Source organism: Chiloscyllium plagiosum, unplaced genomic scaffold (assembly GCF_037043375.1).
Source record: "Chiloscyllium plagiosum isolate Xiang-an unplaced genomic scaffold, Cpla_swu_hap1 HiC_scaffold_16, whole genome shotgun sequence".
In the NCBI taxonomy this organism is placed as follows: domain Eukaryota; kingdom Metazoa; phylum Chordata; class Chondrichthyes; order Orectolobiformes; family Hemiscylliidae; genus Chiloscyllium; species Chiloscyllium plagiosum.
In genome coordinates, this window is record NW_028270154.1 from 26,936,234 (window position 1) to 26,963,868 (window position 27,635).

Below are 27,635 nucleotides of genomic sequence, written 5' to 3' on the forward strand. Positions count from 1 at the left end.
ATTTAGAAGATTTCTTTAAAAAGCACAAATGATTTTCAGGGTTCTAAGGGAAAGAGTCTAGGTTTTCTAGTTTCTCATAACTAAAGCAGCTCTTCCCTGATGCGTCTTGGTGAAGCTTCTGTCCAATATCTCGATGGTTTTTTTCTTCCTTCCCAAAGTTGAGCTTTGAAATTAGGTGAATTTTTCTGATCTAACCAATATTTTAAATAAGGTTTTGCATTATCTCTTTGTTTTGTGTTATGTGCTACGTTTTATGAAATCTTGAATTTTTTTTAAAAATGGTTATTTTTACTTAATGGATCTCTGCACTGACTCCTTCCTGTTTTGCCACATGTAGTCAGATAGGTTTGAAAAGGCAGTATATTACCTTGATGCCGTTGTGTCTTTCATCGAGTGTGGTAATGCATTGGAACGAAGTTCTCAAGAAGCTAAATCACCTTTCCCCATGTATGCTGAAACTGTAGAACTGATCAAGTAAGTATAAACTCTAGATATCAGAATGCCATTTTGTTTTGCTTCATAACTGTAAATGACTAACTTCTTTAATAAAATATTTGCTTGCTGTTTCAAGTTTTGTCTTTTTCTTTCTAGATACACTATGAAGCTAAAGAATCATATGGCACCTGATGCTACTGCAGCCGATAAAAAACTGGCTGTCTTGTGGTATGTTTAGCCTTGTATAATCTGAGCCTTACCACAAACATTTTTGTCAATGTTGTAATCTTAATGAATCTCGTAAGCATTAACTAACCTGATGCTGAAACCAACAATAAAGGTGTTGTCAGTGTAGGTGGTTTGTATTAACTATATGTGTTTTAAAAATAAAACAAAACATGCTGGAAAAAACCAGCAGGTCCAGAGACATCTATGGAGAGAGAAGCAGGGTGGTTGATGTTTCAAGTCCAACGCGACTCTTCTTCAAAGTGCTAAAGAGTTCTTTATTCTTTCTCTCTCCACAGATGCTGCCAGACTTGCTGGATTACTCCAGAATTTTCTGTTTATCTTTCATATTTCCACCATTGTTGGAGTTTTGCTTTTTTATTTAAGAACATCTGTCTAACCATTTTGGTTTTATAGTTATTTTCAACTGTGAAGTTAATTTTGTTTGGTTTTATGCCTTGAAATATTACCTCTGGTTTGCACTGAAGATTAACAGCATCAAAATATTATCAATAACAAGGTTTGTGAGACCATATTGTACTTCCAACCTGATGCACAGTGGCAGGGTACAGGTTGTGTCTGAAATTTCTTAGAGGATTCCTCCAGCTGTAACTGGTAAAAGATGCAATCTATTTTGACCAAAACTAAGAACATTTATTGAAATTAGTTTTATTGTCACACATACTCAATGAGTACAGTGAAAAGTTTGTACATCCCCACTTACAGCCCATCACTGGCTGGGTGACATGAGACTCTCTCTTCTAGAAGAAAGAAGACAAAGGGGAGCCTTGATAGAGGCTGTTCTGATTGTGAAACAGTTCTGTAGGGTAGACGTAGAGAAGATGTTTTCAGAATGGACAAATCCAAAGGGAGAGGCTGGAACATAGGATTGTCAGCGTTGGGGTTAGAAAATTGAAGAGAAATGTCCTTGCTCATGAAACTACCACAGGAATAATTGAGACAAACAGATTATGTAAATGTAAGAGGGAATGGATGAGCACATGAATACTTAATTCTAAGATATTAAATAATATCTCAGCATAATTTTTTTTAAAATATTTAACCTTGGTCGAGTTGATACTTATACATTCAGTTTTCAGCCTTGACTAATCAGAGAGGTAGCATATGCTATTAGAGGGAGTAATTTTCTCTGTTCCAAAAACTAAAATTGTCTTTTTTTCCCCAGTCTTCGATGTCAGTCACTTTTGTACATGAGATTGTTTAAACTGAAGAAAGACAGTGCATTAAAATACTCCAAAACACTGACTGAGCATCTCAAGGTAAATTAGTACGGTACTTTTAAAATATGTTTAATCTACTTGGCTGCTAACCAGTAGACTCTTCATTGCTTTGTATTAATGTGAAACAATTTTATTTTCTAGAATTCATATAATAGTGCTCAAGCTCAATCACCTGGCGTAGGAAGGTAATTTATTTTTCCTGTATGTAAAACATGCAAAATTTGGATTGATTTGTAAGAGCCAGCATAGATTTAAGGGAGAATTGTCTAACTTCCTAGAGTTTTTTTTAAGTGACAGAGATGATGTGCACGTGAACTTACAAAAGGTATTTGATACCGCACACAGTTGTCTCGCACAAAATTAAAAGTTATGGAATAAATATGTGGAGGACAGTACAGAACATCAAAACGATTTGACACCGTGGAGTGTGCAGGCAGCTGACAGATGAAGTTCAATATGGGAAAAATGTAAAGTGACACGCTTTGGTACAACACAGCATAAAATAAAGGACACTATTCTAAATAATGTGCAGAAGCAGAGAGACCAACATAAATCATTACAAGTGACAGAGGAGGTATCTTGAATTGTTAGTAGAGCACAGAGTGCTCTATGGTTCATAAATAGGGGCATTGAGTACAAGAGCAGGAGGTTATGATGAACTTGTATAAAACACTGGTTAGATCTCAGCTGGAGTGTTGTGTACAGGTCTGGTTGTCGGACTATGGGACAGAAGGGAATATATTGGAGAGAGTGTAGAAGAGGTTTTATCTAGGGATGCGCACTTCAATTAAGAAGACAAATTGGAGAAGTTGAGACTGTTTTCCTTGGAGAAGAACGGGCGAAGAGGAGACTTGATTGAAGTTTTCAAATACGTGAGTGGATAGGGAGAAACTGTTTCTGCAAATGAATCAAACCAGAGGGCATAATTTTGAAGTGTTTTGCCAAAGGAGCAAATAAGTGGTGAGAAAAGCTTATTCACACACTGAATAATTAGAGTATGCACTGCCTGAAAGTATCGATGGGGCAGGTTCAATTATGGTAATCTCTTAAGTAAACTTTTTAAGTTGTTCAAACAAAATCTTTGAGACTTTTAAACCATACATAGAGGTGAATTGACTTGCAATTGCCCCGGCAAGAGATTCTCCCAGCAGGACTCTGGGAATAGGTCAGAATCTGGCTCTTGAATAATACTGCCACTTTTTCATTTTGAATAATAAACTGCTGAAGCACAAAGCCAATGGATGTATAGATCCTTAAATGACAATTTTAATCTTCCTATGCATCACTGTCTTCTGTGTGCATTGGTTGAAATTATTTTTATACTTGTCAAATACATTGCTTGCACTTAAAGGACTGATTTAGGGATAGTCAGCATTGTTTTGTGTGTGGGCAATCATATCTCGAACTTGATTGATTTTTTGAAAAAGTAACAAAGAGGATTGATGAGGGCAGAGCGGTGGAAGTGATCTAAGTGGATTTCAGTACGGCATATGCTAAGATTCCCCATGGGATTCTGGTTAGCAAGATTAGATCTCATGGAATACAGGGAGAGCTAGCCATTTGGATACAGAACTGGCTCCAAGGTAGAAGAAAGAGGGTGGTGGTGGAGGCTTGCTTTTCATACTGGAGGCCTGTGACCAGTGGAGTGCCACAAGGATTGGTACTGGGTTCACTACCTTTTGTTATTTATATAAATGATTTGGATGTGAACATAAGAGATATAGTTAGTACATTAGCCGATGACATCAAAATTGGGGATGTAGTGGACAATGAAGAATGTTACCTCCGAGTAAAACAGGATCTTGATCAGATGAAATCTGGTCTCCTTCCTACCGGAAGGATGATGTGAAACCTGAAATGGTTCAGAAAAGATTTACATGGATGTTGCCAAGCATGGAGGATTTGAGCTACAGGGAGAGGCTGAATCGGCTCAGGCTGTTCTCCCTGGAGCATTGGAAGCTGACCTTTATGGAGGTTTATAAAGTCATGAAGGGCATGGATAGGATAAATAGAGAAGGTCTTTTCCCTGGGGTGGGGGAATCCAGAACTGGAGGGCATAGGTTTAGAGTGAGGGAAAAGATATAAAAGAGACCTAACGGGCAACCTTTTTCACACAGGGTGGTGCAAGCATGGAATGAGATGCCAGAGGCAGTGGTGGAGGCTGGCACAATTGCACCATTTAAAAGGCATATGGATGAGTATATGAATAGAAAGGGTTTAGAGGGATATGTGCCAAAGTGCTGGCAACTGGGACAAGGATATCTGGTCAGCATGGACAAGTTGGACCGAAGGGTCTGTTTCCGTGCTGTACTTCTCTATGATTCTAATTTCTGAATATTTCATGCAACGTGGATGAGGAGTAAGCAACTGATATCTATAGAGCCATGCCTCAAAATGAACATCCGTGCTCAAGAGAATGAGAAAGGAGAAAATTAGAAATTAAACTTGTGAATGCAAAATGCTTTAAGGCAGGTGAATCTGAAAATTTGTTGTATTTTACCATTCTGGAAACTGAATTTTCTAAAGTCCTTTTTCCCTCTTCCCTTAGCAAAGCTGCTGGTACACCATCTCCAGTTTCTCCGAAGCTCTCCCCAGGTAATACTGGGAGCTATTCCTCTGGAAGTAGTACTTCCTCCAGTAGTTCTTCAGCCTCAGTCACAATACCACAGAGAATCCACCAGATGGCAGCTAGTTATGTTCAAGTTACATCTAATTTCCTGTTTGCCACGGAAGTGTGGGACCAAGCTGACCAGCTGGGTAAAGAAAACAAAGGTAGGTTATAAAAAGGATCTTTCTTTTTATGAAATGATTAGTATGCTAATTTGTTTGATCCTCAAGACTTTCCTAGATTCTAGAATTGTTTCCTATGTATTAGAAGTTAACAGCTTTAACCCCACCATTCAAGGAAGGATTGGGAGAGATGCTGGAGAAATATAAACCAGTTTATCTGGGAGATGCTGGGACCCATTATTAAGGCAATAAGGAAATTGAGATGTTTAGGCAGAGTTGCTAAAGGTTTGGAAAAATGGCAGTTGTAATGTATTGAATTTTCAAAAGGTATTATATTCCATGTTCTTGCCCAAACAATAAGAGCCTGAATAGTTTTTAAGTTTGGCATTTGTTAAGTTGATGCAAAAGGGCTATTGCACTAAATGATGGTTTATTTGGAGTGATATATCAACAAGGTTTGAAGATTAATCAGTCAGCAGAAAACTATAAGGATGAATGCGTTGATCAGTTTTAGATTGGTGGATTATTTTTGCTTTGCCTCCACAATTTACATTTTATGTCAATAAATTAGTGAGGGAACCAAGTGTAATACATCCAAGTTTGTCGCTGTTGCAAAATTTTGTAAATAAATGGACTTTTGGAAGATCCAAACCAAATTAAAAAGAATTTAGATTGCTATTGAATGGGCCAAAATGTGGTGAAATGAATTCATTTACTTTGCTAACAATAGGGAAAAGCAGAATGTGTTTAAATAATGAAAGCCTAAGAAATGTTGGTATTCAGAGGCATCTAGATATGTTTGTGCATCATGGCACTTTGAAATTCCAGAGAGCTGCCATAGAGTATATTGAAGTCTGAGAGTAATCAAACCTTTGCACACTTCAGGGATCTGGAGATGGTGTGGGAAGGTGTAGCTGAGTTGGGGAATCAATCATTATGTTATTGAATGGCAGAGCAAGCTCAAAGGTCTGAATGACCTCCTTCTCCAATTATTTATTTCTTTTGTTTTGTTACCTTGTGATCATTAATACCACATGGATGAATTGGAAAACAAGTTAGAATGATGCATTTGAACAGATGAGCAATTAAACATACTTGGATTTGTTTTACTAACTTGCCTTGATATTTTTCAAGATATATCAGTCTCAATGGTGCTGGTGAAGTAATGTTAATGAGCTCACTAAAAATTGCTTTCTTGCTTATAGATTTTTTTGCGGAGCTGGATAAGGTGATGCATCCTTTGGTGTTCAGCAGCAGCAGTATGACTGATCTTGTGCGCTACACTCGTCAGGGTTTACATTGGCTCCGACTGGATGCTAATCTTTTACCATGAGCTTGGAGAAGTTGGACAGAAGACCTGAAAATCAATCGTTTACTTACTTTCTCAACACTTTCACGTCACTGTTTCGACTTTTCTAATTGTAAATAGGCTCCTGACCTTTTACAGAACAAAAAATTATGACGAGTTACATGCTGATTAAACTATTTTTAAACCCAGTACACAGAACTATTTTTAACTCAAATGTTACATTTTTTCACAGATACCTTTAGAAAGAGCTTCAGAAGCTTTTCCCAATTATGAAGGATCCTTTTTTCTTTGCATCAGTCTCCTAATCATGTAAACACTGTGACTAGCATCTTTTATATTACACTAATCAAGCAATCAGAGCTAAGATATAAAAACCAGTCACCTTGCATGAATCTCTAATGTGTGCTTTTATGTTTTATTTTATGTTCTATTTAATAGTTCCATAGAAGTTCATAAATATTCTAAGAATAGCTAAATTTTGTCTACCTTTTGAAAACTGTTCAATTTCTAGACTGAATCAGGAACTATCACAGGGTATATTAAAAAAAAAGGTCTTACTAATTGTGAGAGACAATAGCATGTTCAGGCCAGGTTTTGTTTCCAGGTTGAATGCTGTGACCTACTTGGGAAATTTATTTAATCCTTGAAAGTAGAAAACTGTGCTATAACTTTGGTAAACAGTTCTTTCTGAACAGCATTGACTTCCTAGCCTAGTTGATTTAATTGTGAACAGATTTATTATCAGTTGACCATTTTGAGACATTGCTTATGTGGTACTTTACATTCATTTTTGAATGTTATGTACTAAATAACTGAATTGTCTGAAATGGTTTAGTGTAACATTTGTACAGAATGCATGTACCCTTGTACAGGAGATATATAACATTCATATGGTTATAGAAACCTATCTGCATTGCTGGAAAATGAATAGCAGCTTCTTGCATCCCTACTCACTCTGATGTGCTTCCAACAATCTGCTGGTCTGCTTCACTGGGTAAGGGTCATGTACAATCTACAGTGTACATAGACAGGAGTTAGCATTGAGAGGTGCACAGCTAGACACATGAACTGGTAACTTTTACATTAAAGGCTGTATTCATCTGAAATGTTTTTAATTTAACTTTTTTTAAGTGAGAATGAGATGTGCCACAGCTTAGAAAGTACTTTTAAAAAGTTGAGTTTCTATGTAGTCTGTCTAAGATCTGGAAACTAAGATCACCAATGCAATGATAATTATGCATCACAGTTACACTGCTGCTTGAAATGTTATTGGTTAACATAAATGCATTTCTTTAAAACAAGCAGTATAACAAAGTTATTGGTTTTCATTTTACATATGTTTTTGTTCCATACTCTTTGAGAATTTGAATCTGCCACGTCAAACATTCTTGGATGTGCCTTATGCATCTCTTGTATTTCTCTCCTGGTTTGTTTTATATTCACAGTAGCTTACAAGGTGCTAGATCAAACAGGCTGTAATGATGTAATTTTGCAGAAAGATAATTAGAGTTGTGTTCTCCATCTCGAGTTATGTCATTTTGTTGAATGTTGGTATAGTTTGTAACTACATCTGCCAGATATTTATGCCACTCTGACATTTTGTAAATGATTACACTACTGTTGGAAATGGATTTTAAGAATAAGCAACTAAATGTTGGGGTGGGGGATGTGTGGGTGCAAATTGTTTGGTAATCTGCAGTCAGATGAACTGAAGAAATATGGCAGCCTAAAGTAGAGTCTATTTTACTGTAACTTTGTTTTAAGTCTAACTAACCTCAGTCTAGAAATATTTACCATGTTGAAAGTTGTTATTTTAAAAAGTTATTTTCCTGCCAACTAAAAAGGAAATCGTATACTTGACATATTCTAGATGATTAGACTGCAGTCAGCAAATATATAAGTAGTTTAAAAGAAAAAATGCAATTTATTTGGAGGGGTTATTAATCTAAATCAGGCCAATTTATTTATGTATTTATTTTTTTTATTTTTGGGGCACATTCTAAAGATGTTTCTTTTTTGCTGCTGTAAAATATTGTGAAACGGATTTCCTGCTGAAAATCCACCAATGTGCTTTGAAGTGAGAAGTGGCATCAGTATTGAGAGTAAGTACATGGATGTGATAGAAAGTGAATGAATTGCGTAAGTGGGAGAGTTCAACCTTTTCAGAAAAAGATTTAAATTATTGAACATTTCCAATATGCATGATGTGGAAAGACCAGCCTGAGAGTTAAGAACAGGGATTTTATAACCCAGGGGGTAGACAGGAATATGTTTTTAAAAAAACAATAAAATGGCAATAGTTCATGTTATTAAGAATTCTACAATGGAGCTGCATAGGACAGCTCGACAACTGTGCTTTTTCTTGCATCTGTTACTGCCGAAATGCCTTTGTGTTGGTGGCAAACTTTGAAGAAGTCAAACTTATAAATTTAATCATAAAATGAGGGCACCACTTGTTATAGCCTAACACTTGCAAATTAGTCTACAATGTATTATCCAGTGTCCGTTCTGTAGAAACTGCTAATGTTTTGAAACACAAGGAATGTCCATTGAACCACTAGCTAGCAGTCTTCCTGTACAGTGGTATCTGGAAAAATCCTCAAATGTTGTCAGACAGCCGAATTCCAAAATAGTTTCAATCTTTACTGTTGTCGTCTTGCTCTATGTATATGTGGTGTTAATTCTGAAGGTGTGTAATAGGTTTGTGTTTGATACGATGTCTGCCCATAAAGTATCAAAAGTTTTTAAATGTAATGTGCATTTCTAATTATAAATGTTTATTTGATAGAAATAACTGACCTTATAATATTTTATAGTATTTATTGCTGTAGGTGTCTAGGTCATCTAGACCTTTTAACATGCTGTTTGCATTTAATGCCTCCCTTTGGTTTATACTTTCATTTTAAGAATCCAAAGATGAACAAAATTTACTGGAAACTATCTCATTTAGTTCCTACAGAGTATTTTTGTTTAATTCCAGTCTAGCGCTGCAGATGAACTTTTAAAAACATATTGAGCATTCAAATGTAATAAAATATGACAGAAACCATTTACAATAAATGGAAAGGGAAGTGATAACTATGAACATTTGAGTATACAGCTGACTTTTGTATGTTCCTGTAATTACGTTATTAAAGCATGTTGTAATCAGTGTTTATACCTCACCAAATCATTGTTCTCAATTTACCTGTGGCTTTTGAATTTTAATTTGGGGAATTTCCTGAAATCAAATGTTTTGTTTATTTACACTTGCGCAAAGTTCAATTGGTTGTTAGATTGGTTCTTAATATTCATTCTGTTCTCCAGCCCCAACCCATCAATAAACAGATTTTGTTTGTTTGTACCAATACTGGAAGAGAAATAAAGTAACTTAAATACAAGTATTTTACATAGTTTTGGAGGTCCTCAAAATAACTGCCTGTACTTTATTTCTGCTACGAGTTTATGCAGTGTTATCCCCATCTAATAAATGTGTTGCTGAATGCAATTAGTTAATATAATTTAGTATATGTAACTGGCAAAATGTAACTCTTTAGAACTTATGGGAAATTGACTACATTTGATTCTAATTTTCTTTTAATTTTGTTTCAAATATCTCTTTGCTTATGATTTATAACACATATGACATTGACTTGGAGGTGAATAGTGAACTCAGTGAGCAAAAGCTTTATAGCTATGGGTGAGGTTTCTCTAACATAGTGCCATCTCTTGCAGTATATACAGTACTTGGCTCTACAAAGTACTGCAGAATGAAGATTGTCTCAGATATGATACATTTGCATTGGGAAGTATTTGTAAAATAATTTGTTTATGGCAATTAAAGCACTGTATAACCTAAACTTTTGGCTTCTGTAAAGAATATTATATATTTCCATCATAATGGAAAAGGGTTTTTAGCAAATCTAGATTGTTGCAGCCCCACTCTGTATTTTTCAATTTCAGCCACAAGTTGCATATTTTTAACAAAAATGAGATTCACGTATTTACTGTGTATAAAAAAAATCCTCGGACTCTTGTTAATTATTCTGTCAGAAAAGTAGGTCTGCTTTGTATAATGCAAAATTGTTAAATTTAGTGAACTTCCAGTGAGCTTTTTCTTTAATAAACTTTTCAAATGCTGACGAGTCCTTGTTGTTATTGCATTAGACCATGAACGTGAATGTCAAGTCTTTCTATCAAGTTAAACATCTTAATTTTTTTCTTCTACCGTCCTCAAAGGGAAATGATTGAAAACAATTATCTTCACTGTTCTCTTCAGACATTTTAAATCTTATTTTCGTCTCAGTTTGCTTTAGGATCACTCCAAGGTAGATCTTAAGAGGGCGACCCTTGATTTCATATTTCAAGAATGTAGATTCCATCGTTTTACTTTTACTACATCTGACTATATGTGAATCTTGTATCATGCCTCATTTGTACTAAATTTAGCTTTCTCAACCTTGTTTTGTTCTGCATTATTAATGTTTTTGAAAATGTTCTGTTTCCAAGTTAGTTATAATGCATTTCTAAATATTGTGTCCTCTGAGACAGCTCTCCAAAAGAGGTCTAACTCACTGCTAAAACGTATTAAGAATTCCTCTACTGAAGAAGACCACCCACGATAATCCATTCTGTGTGTACACTTGGTTTCTCTAACATGGAGGCAGGGGCAGGATTAATTTAACACCATCTCCCTTTTGTGTTTTGTTAAAACAAAATCTTAAAAACTGCTTGAATATTGAGTTTTCTTTTTACTTTGTTCTCTATTATGTGACAGTAGTCATATTTTTCCAAGTGTTCAGTCACAGTCTCTAAAGATAGACTTGGCAATACCACAGCTGATAAATCTCTAACAATTTATCTAACCATTTAAATGGTGTAATTACCCAATCCAAAGGCACTGTTTCAAAGTTCAGATTGCTGTGAAAATTGACACAAATCCACTAGTAATCTTATCATCATTTATCTTTTACTCTAGGATGGAGATAATCTGGTCCTGAAGATTTTCTATCTTTAGCCCCATAGCTGCATATTTTTAACTTCTGGCTGCTAATAAATGCTGCGTCTAACTGTAACTGTTTATGCTGAAATTTCCAGAATGAGGCATCAATCCATAAACTTCCCACTCAGGCATGAATACTCCCCGGAGTCACAACTAACACAGCAGGAGAATTAAACCTCAACCATTCATGATGTGTAGTGTAAAGATACTGTAGCTTTTGCTATATCTACCTATAATGGGCATATATGTAGCTCAGTCAGTACAGAGAATAATTTTCAATCATCACAGTTACTTGAGATTTCCAGAGGAATTCTTGAACAGTGCACAGAAGACCTGATTGTTAGAGACTTTCATTTCATAGCACTTTTCAGAGCAACGGATTGCCCCAAAGCTCTCTTTATAACTAATTGTGGCAGCCAATTTGCAGACAGCAAACTGTCACTAGCAGCCATATGATGAAGTCTCGAAAGTCCTATTTTTGTGATGTTGATTGAGTGATAATTATTGTCCACGGACCTGCTGATAACACCCCTCATCTTTGAAGAGAAGCCATGGGATCTTTTACATTCGCGATAGAAAAGAAAATGGGGATTTGAGTTATTGTCTCATCCGAAAGATGGCACCTCCAACTGTGCAGCACTCCTCAGCAGTGGTGTGGGGTGTCTGTAGATTTGGTGTCAAATCCTGGAGTGGAACTTGAACTCAAACTCCTGAGTGGTGTACTGTGCCAAGGCTAACACTTGCAATTCTGTATTCCAAGGAAAAAACATTAATAAATGAATGGAACACTGTTGTAAATGAGTGAAAAACAGCACTTCTAATTTTGAATCCCCCATTTAAAGCAACATGTTTAACAACTGTCAATCATGTCATCAACAACCCTCAAGCTTTCCCCAGAATATTAGAAATTCAGGACCAGATTATCTCCATCCTAGAGTAAAAGATAAATGATGATAAGATTACTAGTGGATTTGTGCCAAGTTTGGTGGAAGGGAAGGATTTAAGGAGAGAATTCCTGGCTTAAACCTAGGTAGTTGAAAGCATGGCTACAAACAAAGGAGACGGTCAAAACACTAGACTTACATGAGTACCTAGATCGTGGAATCATATGGTTATGGTACAGAATGAGAGAATTTGGCCTATCATCTCCACACCAGTTCACTGCAAGAACAATTCAATTACTTTAACATCTGTCCTTTTTCTGTAACTGTTTTTGCTGTTCAGTGTTTAACCGGTTCCCATTTGAAAGCCCTGATTAAATCTGCTTACACCATAGACTAACGTAGCACATGCCAGAACTAAGTTTACTGCATTAAAGGTTTTTGTTGTGTCTTTATTTATTCTTTTGCAAATCACCTTAACTCTTGCAATATCTGAAAATTGTACAGCTCGGGGAGATAGATTGTTTTAAGCCAGGGAGGAATTCATAAATTAAAGATGTTAGCTTTTAAGGAATTGCTTGATCAGGAGTCAACTAAAGTTCACAAGTGCAGGTTTTTAGTGAATTATATTCAAGATTAGGAATACAGGCAGTGGAATTTTAGATGACTTCAAGTTTTCAGAGGGAAGAGTGATGCACGCTGGCCAAGCATCCCTTAATAGTCAAGTCTAGAGGTAACATAGACATGCAGATGAGCTTGAAACAGGACATGGATTGAGTGAGATATGGGTGGAAATGGATCTTGATAATGAAGTGTGTGTATGGTTCTGAGTTCGACCTATGGATGTGATAAAGGAGTGAATGCTCTCTGGTGTTTGAGTAATGTAAAGTAGTAGTGTTGGGATAGATGAGATTGCATTTTTACTGTTTCAAAATATTTCAAATTGTTATATGCAGCTAGTCTGTTATATTCTTTATCTCTGTCTATTTTGAATAGTAAACTTCTGTTTTATTGTTAAAATCAAATGTGCAGCATTGTTCACTTGTATTAAATAAAAATATTTAAATGGTCTCCCAAGCCAGATTCTAGTCTTGGATATGACTTGTCCAATAATCGCATCAGCTAAGACAATATGAAAACTAAAGCTGATTTCAGATGATGTGGCCAATGGGGCAACATGTTCATGAGAAATAGATTGGGTCCAAGAATAGATCTTTGGACACCAGAGGTAGCAATATGATAGTAGGCAAAGAGGCCAGTGTAAATTATGCTGTGGCTACAACTAAAGGTAAAAATTAATCCAGGCAAGTCTAGTCTGATCCATTTGGATTACCTTAGAAACATCGGAAGAGGATAGGGTAGGTAAACTTGTTACACTAAGTTAGATGCGATGTATAATCTTCACACAGTGTAATTTGAGACTTTGCCATTTTCCAACATTGACTGTTGCAAAAATCTGATTCAAGGGAATCATGTGGTGATCCCATGATAAATGAGCATAAATTTGGGAGTCAGCACAACTTTCTGCTAATGGTCACTGGATTCAAAATGTTAACTCCACAGGTAGTGTCAGATTTGCTACATTTTCCCCAGCACTTTATTTTTGTTCCACAATAATCGGGGGTTTTGGAGAAGCAAGAGTGGTCAATGAAACATTAATCTTGCACTGACAGTGGTGTCATTTTTTTGTTGTGTAGGATAATGACAGATTTTAAAAGAGGGAGAACTGGAGAAAGCTGCTACCTCACCCACTTCCAATTTTACTCTACTCTGCTGTATATTGTGGTAGAACTGTCATGTCAGCCATGGCTCGATTAGTAGTGGTCTCACCTCTGAATCAGATGCTCATTTACTGAAAAAACTCTTGAGAGACCTATTAAATTGTACTGACCTTCAAATGATGCATTACGTAGAGACCATGTGTGGTCTAAACTGGATACCGAGGATCCCATGGTACTTTTTCAAAGAAGATTGAGGGTATTCTGCCCAGTGTCCTGACCAATGTAATTTAGCACTGAATATTTGATCATGGCCACATTGCTGTTTGTACAACCTGGCCGCTCTGACAATAGTGACTGGACTTTACAGCAGTGATGTACCTTTTTATAATCAAGTGCTTTGGGATACAGTTGTGAAAAGTGTTCTAAATGCCAATATTTTCTCCGTGCAGTTGCAAATGCTTAGACAAAATAAACCTGACCAGTATTGTGGAGTTTTGAGCAAATTTTTAAGTCAACTTGAGGTATTGTTCCGATTTAATCATGTTACTGAGTCACCAAGCAAAACAATATATAGCTAGGCTTTGGAGTAGGAGCTGACTAATTGTGTAAAAGAATGCATTGCAACTGAATTTTAGACAAGTGTGCTCAAGTGGTTACAACGATAATAGTTGGAATTATAGAATTTCAATACCTTAGTGGGTAAAATTCTCTTTTGTGCAAGTTTCTTCATGTATGCACTGATGACAATGGGCTCTTGTGGCATGGTGGCAGTGTCCCTATCTCTGAGCCAGGGGGCCTGAGGACAAGTCATACCTTCATCAAATGTGTGTCATAACATCCTTGAACAGGTTAAATAAATTCACGGATCACAACATGCAGTTTCATTTTTCACCAGAGTTTAACGTATCTGGAAACGTTTTCGCTTTCTTCCTGCTTCAGAAAACTAATGACTCTAAATCAAAAATATTTCCGTTGTAAGTTTTTATTCAAAAAACCCAAAGCATAAGGAGAAAAGGAAATTTCAAAAGGCTGTGTAGGACATTGGGGCCACTTCTAGAATGCTGTGTACAATCTGGTTGTCCTTCTATAGGAAGGGTGTTGTTAAACTTGAGAGGTTGCAGAAAAGATTTACAAGGATGTTGTCGGGGTTGGATGGTTTGAGCTATGGGGAGAGGTTGAGTAGGCTGGGGCTTCTTTCTCTGGGGTGTCAGAGGCTGAGGGATAACTTTATAAAGGTTTATAAAATCATGAGGGGCATAGATAGGGTAAGTAGCCAAAGTTTTCCGAAGTGTGGAGTCCAAAGTTAGAGGGCATAGGTTTAAGGTGAGCGAGGAAAGGACCTGAGGGTAATTTTTTTTCAAGCACAGGATGATACGTGTATGGAACAAGCTGCCAGAGAAAGTGGTGGAGGCGGGTATAGTTACAACGTTTAAAAAGTCATTTGGATGGGTTATATGAAAGGAAAGGTTTAGAGGGACATGGGCCAAATGCTGGCAAATGGGACTAGATTACATTAGGATATCTGGTTGGCATGGATGAGTTGGACCAAAGGATCTGCTTCTGTGCTGTATGATTCCATGACTGTATGTTGTAGGCTGCTGAATAACTGAGTTCTCAGCACTTGGGAATTAAGTTTGCCACCTCTGTCACTTGATGATACAGAAGTTGACAACTGGTTTTTTTAAAAAAAGCACATGCTTTGAAGCTTTTGTCATGCACTTGACAATTCGCAAGAATACCTGAAAGAAAAGAACTTACCTGAAAAAGCACTTATGCTGCATGAGAAGAAAGTTGGTTGGCAAGTGGACTCTGGCACCAGTGTTGACACAATCCCACCATTGTAATCTTGGATAAATCAGATTGCCAGGGCAAAACCTTGCATTATAGAGCATTACTATTATTTTCTCTTTTTGTTTACCATTGTAGTATGTCACTGAACATGCTTACCAAAGGCTGTCAATATACTTTTTTAACAAAAGAGCAAACGTTTATTGCACAAATCAACTATGCAAAAACTAGTTGAAATAGTCATTACAAATATCAAGATAAAAACTTCAACCCCACTACCTCCTGGTGAAGAATTATCCTCTGTTCCCTACAGCCAGTTGTTGAATTAACTTGTTTCCCCAAGGAAATAACTCTTCCTAAGATGCTTAAATAATCTGATAGCTCACTTGCTCCTTAATCGTGTTACTTAACTTTGTCTTTAACAACCCTATGGGATGTTTCCCCTCTGACACATCTGACTTCTGTTTCTTTTACTTGTTTTCTCTCTTACTGATCTCTAAGCCATTCAAAATTTAAGCCCAGATCGCTTGGAGGCTGTTACTAACAGTATCCTTGCTTATAGCAGCATTCTGAATTAATGTTGTGTACTGTCTGACTTCTGAATTTCTTTACTAAGCATGAATTGCTGGACCACAACAGTTTGTCTTATTTCCCCAAAGTACTGAGCTGTTTACAGACCTCGTTTAAATGCATGTAAGCAAAGCAAGTCTCTGCATATCCTACACCCCACTCTGAATAACTCAAATGAAATCAAAGATTATGTTTTCTGTTTAATACAAACTAACAATATGCTTTCAATTTAATTGTGTATTGTTCTGCCACTTTAAAACCCCAGTCTTCAGACCATAATGTATTGTGAATCGTCTTAACAACTCCCCACTGAGAAAATTAATTGAAAAGATATTTTAAAAGGGATTTTAGTATTTTCTCATCACTATTTCTATTAGTTATACAGATCAAATGTTAGTAACAAAATATTTGTAGTGCGTACAATTCTGCTCAATGCTATAGGAAGGGTGATAATACACTGGAAATGGTGCAAAGACTTTATACAAGGATGTTGCTGAGACTGGAAGGTTTGTTATAAGGAGAGGCTGGATAGGCTAAGATTTAGCATAGGAGGCTCAGGGGTGGCTTTAGAGATTTATAAAATCATAGAGATGTACGGCACGGAAACAGATGCTTCGGTCCGACCAGATATCCCAACCCAATCTAGTCCCACCTGCCAGCACCCGGCCCATATCCCTCTAAACCCTTCCTATTCATATACCCATCCAAATGCCTCTTAAATGTTGCAATTGTACCAGCCTCCACCACTTCCTCTGGCAGCTCATTCCATACTCATACCACCCTCTGTGTGAAAAGGTTACCCTCTGTGTGAAAAGGTTGCCCTTTAGGTCTCTTTTATATTTTTCCCCTCTCACCCTAAACCTATGCCCTCTAGTTCTGGACTCCCCCACCCCAGGGAAAAGACTTTGTCTATTTACCTTATGCATGCCCCTCATTATTTTGTAAACCTCTATAAGGTCACCCCTCAGCCTCCGAAGCTCCAGGGAAAACAGCCTCAGCCTCTCCCTGTAGCTCAGATCCTCCAACCCTGGCAACATCCTTGTAAATCTTTTCTGAACCCTTTCAAGTTTCACAACATCTTTCTGATAGGAAGGAGACCAGAATTGCATGCAATTTTCCAACAGTGGCCTAACAAATGTCCTGTACAGCCGCAATGTGACCTCCCAACTCCTGTACTCAATACTCTGACCAATAAAAGAAAGCATACCAAATGCCTTCTTCACTATCCTATCTACCTGCGACTCCACTTTCAAGGAGCTATGAACCTGCACTCCAAGGTCTCTTTGTTCAGCAAGACTCCCTAGGACCTTACCATTAAGTGTATAAGTCCTGCTAAGATTTGCTTTCCCAAAATGCAGCATCTCGCATTTATCTAAATTAAACTCCATCTGCCACTTCTCAGCCCATTGGCCCATCTGGTCAAGATCCTTTTGTAATCTGAGGTAACCCTCTTTGCTGTCCACTACAACTCCAATTTTGGTGTCATCTGCAAACTTACTAACTGTACCTCTTATGCTCACATCCAAATCATTTATGTAAATGATAAAAAGTAGAGGATCAACATTGATATACAATTAAATCTTAAATAAATAATAACCAAAATTTGACAAAAGAAAAAAATACCAAGAAAAAAAAACAAAACTTAACTAACTACTAATCTAACCTACAACTAACTAGAGTGTATAATTAAGTCTCTTACATTATTCAAATAAAATTTTTAAAAACCCCGACGGATAACACAGAAATTGGGTAGTGAGGTATATGCTCGGAATGTATTAACATAAAATTGTAACAAAACCCGTATTCGTGCGGGATTCCTCTCCCAAGGGGCCCCGGACCAGCCAGGTTCGCCATCTCAAATAAAAGCCCTTATTAGGATGGCCGAAATATCTGTATGTATATAATTAAAGAAGGGCTGCCATATTTTATGGAATAATGCGGTCTTTTGGTGCACCATATTTGTAAGGTAGTCAAGGGGAATACATTCCATAATTAATCTGTACCGATTTGAAAGTCCAGGGGGGCCCTTAGCCACCCAGTTTACCAAAATATTTTTCCTTGCACAGAAAGAGAGAATGGAAAATAATCTCTTCCCGTGCATATCCAGGAAGGGTAATTTTGAAAAGCCCAAAAGGAGAGATACAGGGTCCACTCTAATTTCCGTTCCTAAGATTTCTGTCAGAGCACTTGCTACTTTAGTCCAATATCTACAGATCTTATGACCGGTCCATAAGCAATGTACAAGAGTGCCCACCTCTCTCTTACATTTGGGACACATTGGAGATGCTCCTGCCTTAAATTTTGCCAATCGATCCGGTGCTATATGGGCCTTATGAAGTATCTTCAACTGAATGGCCTGAGTTCTGTTGCAGATGGTGATTCTTCTGGCGTTTTCCCAAATGTCATTCCATGTTTCTATAGAGATTTCTAGTCCCAATTCCTGATCCCATGTTTTAAGCAGATTGTCCATATCTCCTGATACTACATCATGTAATAAATGATAAATAGTGCTGACGGAAGATACCCCCATTGGCCATAGCACTCTACGTTCTCTATCTGATTTATAAAGACTATCTAATAACGTAGTCTTCTTATATTTATAATCTCGAATTTGGAAGTATCAAAAGAGGTCTCCATTAGATAATCCAAATTTCTGATGCAGCTGTTCAAAAGACATCAGGATCCCTTCTTTAAACAGATCCCCTAAACATGGGATACCCCTGGATCTCCAGAGTTTGAAAGTGACATCTGTAAGCCCCGGTTGAAATCCCCATGCTCCCACTATTGGGGCATAGGGGGATGTTTTATGTGAGTTGCCCTCATTTTGCCGCATTATATTCCAAGCTTTAATTGCATTTAGTATTATAGGGTTTTTACAGTGGTCCGTAATGATTTTCCTCTTGTCTGAAAATAAAAGGTTAATAAGTGGGCATTTTGCTTGAGAAGCCTCGATGTCCAGCCAGATTGATTGTGGGTCAGACAAGACCCAATCAGTTATGTAACTTAATAGGGAACTTAATTGATATTTCCTAAAATATGGGAAATCCAATCCTCCCCTTGCCTGTGGAAGCTGTAGCTTCTTCAGCTTAATGAGGGGTCATCTATGATTCCAGATAAAGGAACCCAACCAGCCGTTTAACTTACGTAGTGCCAGCCTTGGCAGCTTCACCAGAAGCATTCTCATAGGGTATAGGAGACGGGGCAGGACATTCATTTTAATTAGTGCTATTCTACCCAGCCAGGAAATTGGAAGGTCTCCCCATCGCTGGATGTCCTGCCTTATCCTTTCCAGTAAATGCACAAAGTTAGCCTTGTATAACTGACCAAATACTGGGATAATAAAAATGCCTAAATATAAAAAACCCTCCAGGGACCACCGAAAGGGAAAGTGGGATCCGTCCAATAAGAGAGGCCACCCATTGGCATAGCCTCCGATTTTGAGAAATTAATTTTGTAGCCTGAAAAAACACTAAATGTATTAATAACTTGGATTAAGCGAGGCACGGACATCAGGGGATTAGTGAGAAATAGAAGAACATCATCTGCATACAGGGTAATTTTATTTTTGCCTGTACCAATCCTCGGGGCCGTTATATTAGGGTTAGCCTGTACAGCTTCTGCTAGTGGCTCAATTATTAGCATAAATAACAATGGTGAAAGAAGACATCCCTGACGGCAGTCCCTATCCACACTGAAGCTATCCGAGCCTAATCCATTGGTAATCACAACTGCCTTGGGATCACTATACAGTGTTGAGACTCATTTGGTAAACAGCTTTCCAACGCCAAACCTTTCCAATGTGAAGAACAAATATGACCATTCAACCCTGTCGAATGCCTTTTCTGCGTCTAATGAGACGACTACTCCTGGTATCTTTCCCTGATGGCAGGCTTGAATCACGTTCAAAACCCTTCTAACATTATTGGATGATCTACGGCCCTGAAGAAACCCCGTCTGATCCTCCTTTATGATGTGTGGAAATACCCTTTCTAGCCTCAATGTTAACGTTTTAGAAAGGATTTTAAAATCTACATTTAGCAAGGATATTGGTCTGTATGACGCGCAATCTTCTGGGTCCTTTCCTTTTTTAAGGAGAAGAGAGATATTCACCTCTTTCAGCGAAGGCGGGAGACAGCCCTGACTGTATGAATAATTATACATATCCATAAGTGGACCAGCCAATATTCCTGTAAATTCTTTATAGAATTCAGCTTGAAAACCATCTGAGCCAGGTGTCTTACCGCTCTGAAGTTGCCTGATTGCGTCAAGTATTTCTTGGACTGTTAGGGGAACATTCAAGGCCGATACCTGTTCTGGAGTTAGGTCCAGAAAGATCAGGTTTTTAAAAAATGACTGCATCCTCCTAGTCCTGTCTTCGCAATCCTGCAATTTATATAAATCAGAATAAAATTTTCTAAAGATTGCGTTAATCCTTTTATGATCATAAGTCAAAATACCCGCACTCTCCTTGATAGACGTGATAGTTTGAGGGGCCTTCTTTTTCTTTGCAAGAAATGCTAAGTATCTACCAGGTTTATCGCCAAATTCATATAACCTTTGTTTTGCAAACAATATTTCTCTCTTAGCTGTTTGGGTAAGCGTGGTATTTAGAGCTGTCCTAAGGGCAGTAATCCTTTGCAATTTGATAATAGAAGGTCAGTCAGCGTATGCTGTTTCAGCCGCTTTTAAGTGAGCTTCGAGCAGACGTTGTTGTTCTCCCTTTAATTTTTTCTGGGTCGCTGAGTATGAGATGATCAAACCTCGCGTGTAAGCTTTGATGGCCTCCCACATCATTGATGGGTTGCTAGCCGTACCTAAATTAATTTCTAAAAAACTTTTAAATTCTTGAGAGAAGTACTTTACAAATTTACTATCTTTCCTCAGGAAGGCGTCCGTACGCCAATGCTGGGGGGATGTCTCATTGTTCCTCGCCTTGATTTCCATATATACAGCAGCGTGATCGGAAATTGCTATAATGCCTATTTTACAGGATGATATGGAATTTTAAAAAATCGAGGGGGCAAAAAACATATCGATTCTGGTATGACATTTATGTGGATTGGAGTAAAAAGAAAAATCTCTGCCCTGTGGATGAAGACATCTCCATACATCTACTAGTCCTAATTCTTTGTTCAAATCCATCAATTGTCTAGATCTGGGAGATACTCCTGCAGTACTCTTGGGAGTCCTATCTATTTCCGGATCCATAATACAATTAAAGTCTCCCCCTATAATTGTATGACGAGCACTGAGAGCCATCAATTTTGAGAAGGCTTCCGTTATAAATTTAAAAGGATGTGCCGGGGGGCAATACAAATTTAAAATCTCATATTCCTCTCCATTTGTAAGGGCTTTAATCAGAATATATCATCCAGATTTGTCTTTTATCTGATTTAGGATTTTGAAAGGGAAATTCTTCCAGATAAGAATAACAACTCCCCTGCTTTTTTAGCTAAAAGAAGAAAAATCCACCTGGTAATTTCACGTATTCTTTATCCAATAAATGTGTCTCCTGTCGGAGAGCTATATCAACCCTTTCTTTCTTGAGGTTTGATAATATTTTCTTCCTTTTGACTTGTGAATTACTCCCCTTGACATTCCAGGTGCACCACTTAACCGACTGCTCAACCATAATCGTCCGGGCAGATCCGAGACCCCTCAGGAGGGGAAACCCTATCCAGAACATCCCGAGCATAGAGCATATAAAATTCACAAAAGTGAAGGCTCTCTGAAACACTCACAACAGTATAATAAAAAGCTATTTCTACATAAAAAAAATATAAAACGTATTTAAATGAAAATTTTCCCCTTGTTCCCAGGGGGTATCACTTCCTTTCCAAAAGTCCATCATATCCTCTCCCAAGCAGTGTCCAACCCTTGACCCAGGCGCTCCTTAATATGATGAAGAAAATTCAAATATACTACAGAGTTAGAGTTAACAGTAAGCACCCTACCCCCCACCCACACCAACACCAGGATATATTTGGTAATGTTAATACCATGCATAAATTTATATAACTATACAATTACAGCCTCAACAAGTAATAATTATATATAATAATGCAATATAACAAGGGAAAAACAACCCCGCTCCTAGAGACAGAGATACAATAGGATAAGGTAACCACCTCCCCCCCACCAACATTAACTAAACCCCCGGCCCATACATATATATATATATAGAATTTTTTAAAAAGGGGATAAAATCGTAAAGTAGAGAACAAATAAATAAATCCCTCTCACCAGCCCCCAAGATAATATTAAACAGTAAGGTTAAAAAAAGGGATTAATATATAAAAAAAGGGGGGATGTAAACCGGAGTGGGGGGAAAGCAAACCGACGTCAATTAACTCTTATAATTATCTAAGAGAGTCCAAAAATTCCTTGGCCTTTTCCGGCGATCCGAAGTTATACACAGATCCTTTATGGTTAAAGCGTAGCGTCGCTGGGTAGCGCAAGGAGTACTGAATATTTAAGTCCTTTAAACACTTCTTTGCTTCATCAAACGCCTTCCTCTTTCGGACCAAAGCTGGGGAAAAATCCTGGAATAACATGATCTTGAATCCTTTATAGATCATGGCTTGGGGATCTTTTCCAAGATTTCTGGAGGCTTCTAAAAGTATCTGCCTCTCGTTATAGCTCTGCAGCCGGAACAGGACCACGCGGGGATGCTGGTTCCAGCCGGGCCCACGTATTGCAACCCAGTAGGCCCATTCCACCCTTACCTGGCCTGATCCAGCCTCCAGATTTAAAAGCTGTGGAAGCCACTGTTCAAGGAACACTGTAAGCTGGCCTTCCTCTCCCTGTTCGGGAAGGCCCAGCAAACAAATGTGATTCTCTAAGGTCCAGACTCGCTGTTCGAGAGTCTAGACCCGATCCACGGCCGATTGTGCTGTAGTTTCGGAGGTCGCGGCCTTTAGCCCCACCCCTCCAACTCGGCGTCGATTTCCTTGATGTCTCAGTCGTGCTTTTGTAGCACGGCCAAGAGTGAGTCTCATCAGCTTTGGGATTCTTCAATAAAAGCGTCGACCTTTGCATCGAGTTTGGAGATTATTTCCACGAGGCTCGCCACTGTACTTAAGCCCCCTGGAGCGGCTGCGGACGCCTCTGCTGCAGCTGGAGAAGGGGGAGGGGTTCCTGCTTGCTGAGAGCTGCGGGCTCCCTTCCCTTTAGTCATTTTTACTGGAGATTAAATTGTTTAAATTCAATACTAAACAACTAACTACATTAAGTAAAAACTATTTTAAATGATTTGGTGAGTGTGGTGGGGGTGGGTGATCCACTTTGCCCAAGTCTTGGGAGGAGCACAGTAGACTCAGACTTGCTGGGTCGCCACCATCTTGGATCCCCAACACCCTTTTTAAACAGTGGCACTACATTAGCCAACCTCCAGTCTTCCGGCACCTCACCTGTGACTATCAATGATACAAATATCTCAGCAAGAGGCCCAACAATCACTTCTCTAGCTTCCCACAGAGGTTTAGGGTATACCTGGGTCCTGGGGTTTTATCCAGCTTTATGCATTTCAAGACATCCAGCACTTCCTCCTCTAATATGGACATTTTGTAAGGTGTCAACATCTATTTCCCTACAGCCTATATCTTCCGTATCCTTTTCCACAGTAAATACTGATGCAAAATATTCATTTAGTATCTCCCACATTTTCTGTGGCTCCACACAAAGGCCGCCTTGTTGATCTTTGAGGGACCCTATTCTCTCTCTAGTTACCCTTTTGTCCTTAAAGTATTTGTAAAAACCCTTTGGATTGTCCTTAATTCCATTTGCCATAGCTATCTCATGTCCCCTTTTTGCCCTCCTGATTTCCCTCTTAAGTAAACTTCTACTGCCTTTATACTCTTCTGAGGATTCACTCGATCTATCCTGTCTAGATCTTATCTATGCTTCCTTCTTTTTCTTAACCAAACCCTCAATTTCTTTAGTCATCCAGCATTGCCTGTACCTACCAGCCTTTCCTTTCACCCTGACAGGAATTTACTTTCTCTAGATTCTCGTTATCTCATTTCTGATGGCTTCCCATTTTCCAGCCGTCCCTTTACCTACGAACATCTGCCCCCAATCAGCTTTCGAAAGTTCTTGCCCAATACCATCAAAATTGGCCTTTCTCCAATTTAGAACTTCAACTTTTAGATCTGGTCTATCCAGTTCCATCACTATTTTAAATCTAATAGAACTATGGTTGCTGGCGCCAAAGGGCTTCCCCACTGACACCTCAGTCACCTGCCCTGCCTTATTTCCCAAGAATAGGTCAAGTTTTGCACCTTCTCTAGAAGGTACATCCATATACTGAATCAGAAAATTGTCTTGTACACACTTAACAAATTCCTCTCCATCTAAACCCTTAATACAATGGCAGTCCCAGTCGATGTTTGGAAAGTTAAAATCCCCTACCATAACCACCCTATTATTCTTACAGATAGTTGAGATCTCCTTACAAGTTTGTTTCTCAATTTCCCTCTGACTATTAGGAGGTCTATAATACAATCCCAATAAGGTGATCATCCCTTTCTTATTTCTCAGTTTCACCCAGTCAGACTGGCAAGGGTCTCCACTTCCATTAGAATACCCTGCAACACATCCTCCACTTGCCACATTTTTCAATAATAAAGCCGGTTGAAGTCACTCTTTGAGGTTCAGTTAGCCTTCATCTAGTTGGTGGTTTTACATGGTGACATTATTAATTCCAAATATCATTTGGTCACTCAGCATCTCATTAAGGGTTCAACTAAAGTCACATGCTTCTACCAGTCATCTTAACCTAGTCAACAATCCCAGTATGAATTCTCCTGGTTCTCAAATTGCCAAGTAAAAATGATAATGTCTCAGAATTACAGGAACCTTAGGGTCATAATATTCCGAACTAAATCCATCAAATCTCGAAAGATTTAGTATTCAGTGCCTTGGCAAAGTTAGGCTCCTAATAACTGAAAAAGCTACAGGTTCTACACTCATTACTTTTCATCTCCCAATGTCATATGCACGGAAAAAATAACACATTCTTTCCACATACTGGGCCCATTCTTTGGTGGCAAGGTCGAACAAGTCAAGCTTCCATAATGCTTACCCCAACTCAAAGAAGGCTGTTGTGAGTAAGTTTCTTCAGGGACATTACTCTTGTTGCCATTGAAATAACTCCACCAAGGTTGATATCCCATTACCAAGTCACCCTTTATTTACACATGGAAAGTCCTCGATGCTGGTCCAGCTCTGAGTATCCCCCCTCCCTTATCACAAAATGGAGAGTCCTTCACACACTGATCCAGCTCCTTCAGAGCCAGATCTCAGGGTGAACGGAACCCCTGACACTCCTGTCTATTTTTTGCTTTTCCTCACACTGTAGTAATGCTTATTTTTCCCCAGCACCCATGTCATGTGTGTGCAGGTGTAGGACACAGTGAAGAACAACAAGTGTGTAAATCCTTATTGATATTCCACCACCAGGAAGAAAGGAGACATCCAAGTGGCTAGTGACAAGCTGTGCCCTTCACATCAAAGGGCAATACTGCATGATCAAACAGTGAAAGGGGATACTTTTTAAATTTTTTTAAAAATATCTCCACCGAGGCTGGTATTCCCATCACCAAGTCACCCTTTACTTACACTTGTATAGTTCTTGACAGTGGTCCAGCTCCCTCAGAGCCAGCTCTCAGCGTGAACAGAACCTCTGACACTCCTGGATTGTTTTGTTTTTTTTAATTTTTTTTCTGTGTGCGTGCAGTGTGAGACACAGTGAATGACATAAGGTGTATGAATCTTTATTCAATTTCCATCACTATGCACACTGCCTTGGTTCTTTACAGTCTGCCCAATATGCTTTATACTTGAGTACACCTCTGCCAAAAAAGGTTTTTGATTCAATACCTGCTCAGTGCAGTTTCTTTGAGTATGCTATTGTCTAAACTGATAAGATTAATGTACATGATCAAATCATGCAGATTTCATGACACAGGCGCAGTAAATGATCATGCAGTTTCTTTGCTGTGTAGTTAAGCTGCCCTTTGTTTAGTTTATAGGTTATTTTCACAAAACAAAAACTTCAATAAAGTAAAGTTAGTGTTAAATCAAGTTATCCTGGCCCAAGCATGAGCTTAGCCCAAGTCTCAATCCATCATTAAACATGAAACCAACTGTAAAGTGATTTCAACATGAACTTTGTTTCATCAGTTTAGCTGGAGGTGACCAGATGACTGACTTGCCAAGCGGAGTTTTAATGCTGTCTAGCCATTAATTGGCTTCAATCTGTTTTTTGTCAGCCACTAGGGAGAGACCCCATTTTGGAAAAATCAATTGGGTGAACAATACTTTATCTTTCCAGCAGTCTCACTGTGAGTGGCACTGTTCAGCAACATAGCCCCAACTGTGAGGTGATTGCAGGGGCTTGCGTGGACCAGATTGGCACATCTGGACACAGACTGTGAGGGTAGTGGTAGCTGCAGGTGTCAAGTATAGGGGGCAGTGGGAATGCAAAGAAGAGGGAGGAGATAAAACCTCAAGATGGGTACCTCCGATAAGGAAACAGGACTGCAAATGCCTGCTAGTTTTCATATAGTCAACGGAATGCTTCCTACCTCCCATATGGAAAGTCCCAGCACCAGCATGGGAGGGCCTGTCTGATCAGGAATTAACCAATACTCCTCAATTGTCCAATGGGTGAGTACACTATGTAACACTGCCCCCTGCTGCTAGTAACATTACTGCAGCTGTAGGGGGCAATATAAGGCGTTGGTGCCACTTTATTGCACCCACCTCCCATCGCTCCCCCTCCCACTGCCCCCCCTTCAATATCTGTCCCTTTCTCGGGAAACAGCAAACTTCCAGCCCTTGATACCGGTAACAGATGATGGAACAGCTAGAAAAGAAACTTCTGAAAAAGGGTTACTGAACCCAAAACAATAACTCTAATTTCACTACACAGATGCTGCCAGGCCTACTGAGCATTTTTACAGCAGTTTCTGCTTTTGTTTCTGATTTCCAGCATCCACAGTTCTTTCGGCGTTTCGTTTAGTAAAAAAGAAAGATTGTGTTTGATAGAGAAATGACAAAAGATTCCTTCAAATGTCAGGCATATACCCTTCAGGCATGCAACACTTTATGGAGAAATTGCCTGCATCCATTGTGGGCCTCTCCATTCAGAGACAGTCTCTTTTCTACATTTTCTGAGGTTTCATTATCCTCCAATATCCAGTTCACAGGGGCACGCTGTGCTCACCAGTTCCTCCTCCCAAATTCAAATTCTGCCTTTTCCATCTGCCCGTACTTGAAGCATGCTCGGTTTTATAGGTTCCAGTTTCAGCCACTGCACTATATCCAGGAAAGTCTTTCTGAGGTTTCTCAATTGCAGCACTGAACTCTCATTTTAACAACAAGCCTGAAACAGTGTAAATAAGATTGCTGCATGTTGTTGCACTCACGCCACCAGAAACAAACCACAATAGTCGTTGTGCCAACAGCCTTGCTCCTGACCAAATGACCTATGGCCCCCATTCACGTAAAGCAAAGACTGAAATTGATGAAAGCCTCATTGACTTGGAAGATCTCATATTATTTGACGGACACTTTGAAATTACAGTAATGATTTTTTTTTAAGTCTAAACAGTATCATACAACCCAGTTATGTTACATATTCTGATCTAGAACAAATTCTTATAACTTAATGGACATAGTACTGTGCACATTGAGAATTAGCGTAATGACTTGCCTTGTCCGACTGAAGTTTCCCTGAGCAGTTCAAGGTTG

General features: G+C 38.6%; 1 protein-coding gene and 1 long non-coding RNA gene across 8 annotated transcripts in view; one reads left to right on the forward strand and one right to left on the reverse strand.

The window, feature by feature from the left end:
- aff4 (ALF transcription elongation factor 4) overlaps nt 1-10,061 on the forward strand; it is a 103,499-nt gene extending 93,438 nt beyond the window's left edge. For all 5 annotated transcript variants that reach the window (XM_043703319.2, XM_043703318.2, XM_087995238.1 and 2 more), the window contains 6 exons: nt 338-474; nt 592-663; nt 1,847-1,940; nt 2,043-2,086; nt 4,450-4,673; nt 5,837-10,061. In XM_043703319.2, coding sequence (XP_043559254.1) covers nt 338-474; nt 592-663; nt 1,847-1,940; nt 2,043-2,086; nt 4,450-4,673; nt 5,837-5,964 — 699 coding nt within the window. In that variant the 3' untranslated portion in view covers nt 5,965-10,061. The remainder of the gene's footprint in view (nt 1-337; nt 475-591; nt 664-1,846; nt 1,941-2,042; nt 2,087-4,449; nt 4,674-5,836) is intronic.
- On the reverse strand, nt 4,519-27,635 carry LOC122556545 (uncharacterized). Of its 3 annotated transcripts, XR_015759712.1 has the most exons (5): nt 27,598-27,635; nt 15,282-15,398; nt 14,215-14,319; nt 11,438-11,669; nt 4,530-4,654 (listed from the first exon to the last, which is right to left on the reverse strand). It is a non-coding gene; the product is annotated as an uncharacterized LOC122556545 (long non-coding RNA). The 3 variants fall into 3 exon arrangements; XR_015759711.1 differs by lacking the exon at nt 11,438-11,669 and having other exon boundaries at nt 4,519-4,654; XR_006313558.2 differs by lacking the exons at nt 11,438-11,669; nt 27,598-27,635 and adding an exon at nt 20,123-20,260 and having other exon boundaries at nt 4,519-4,654.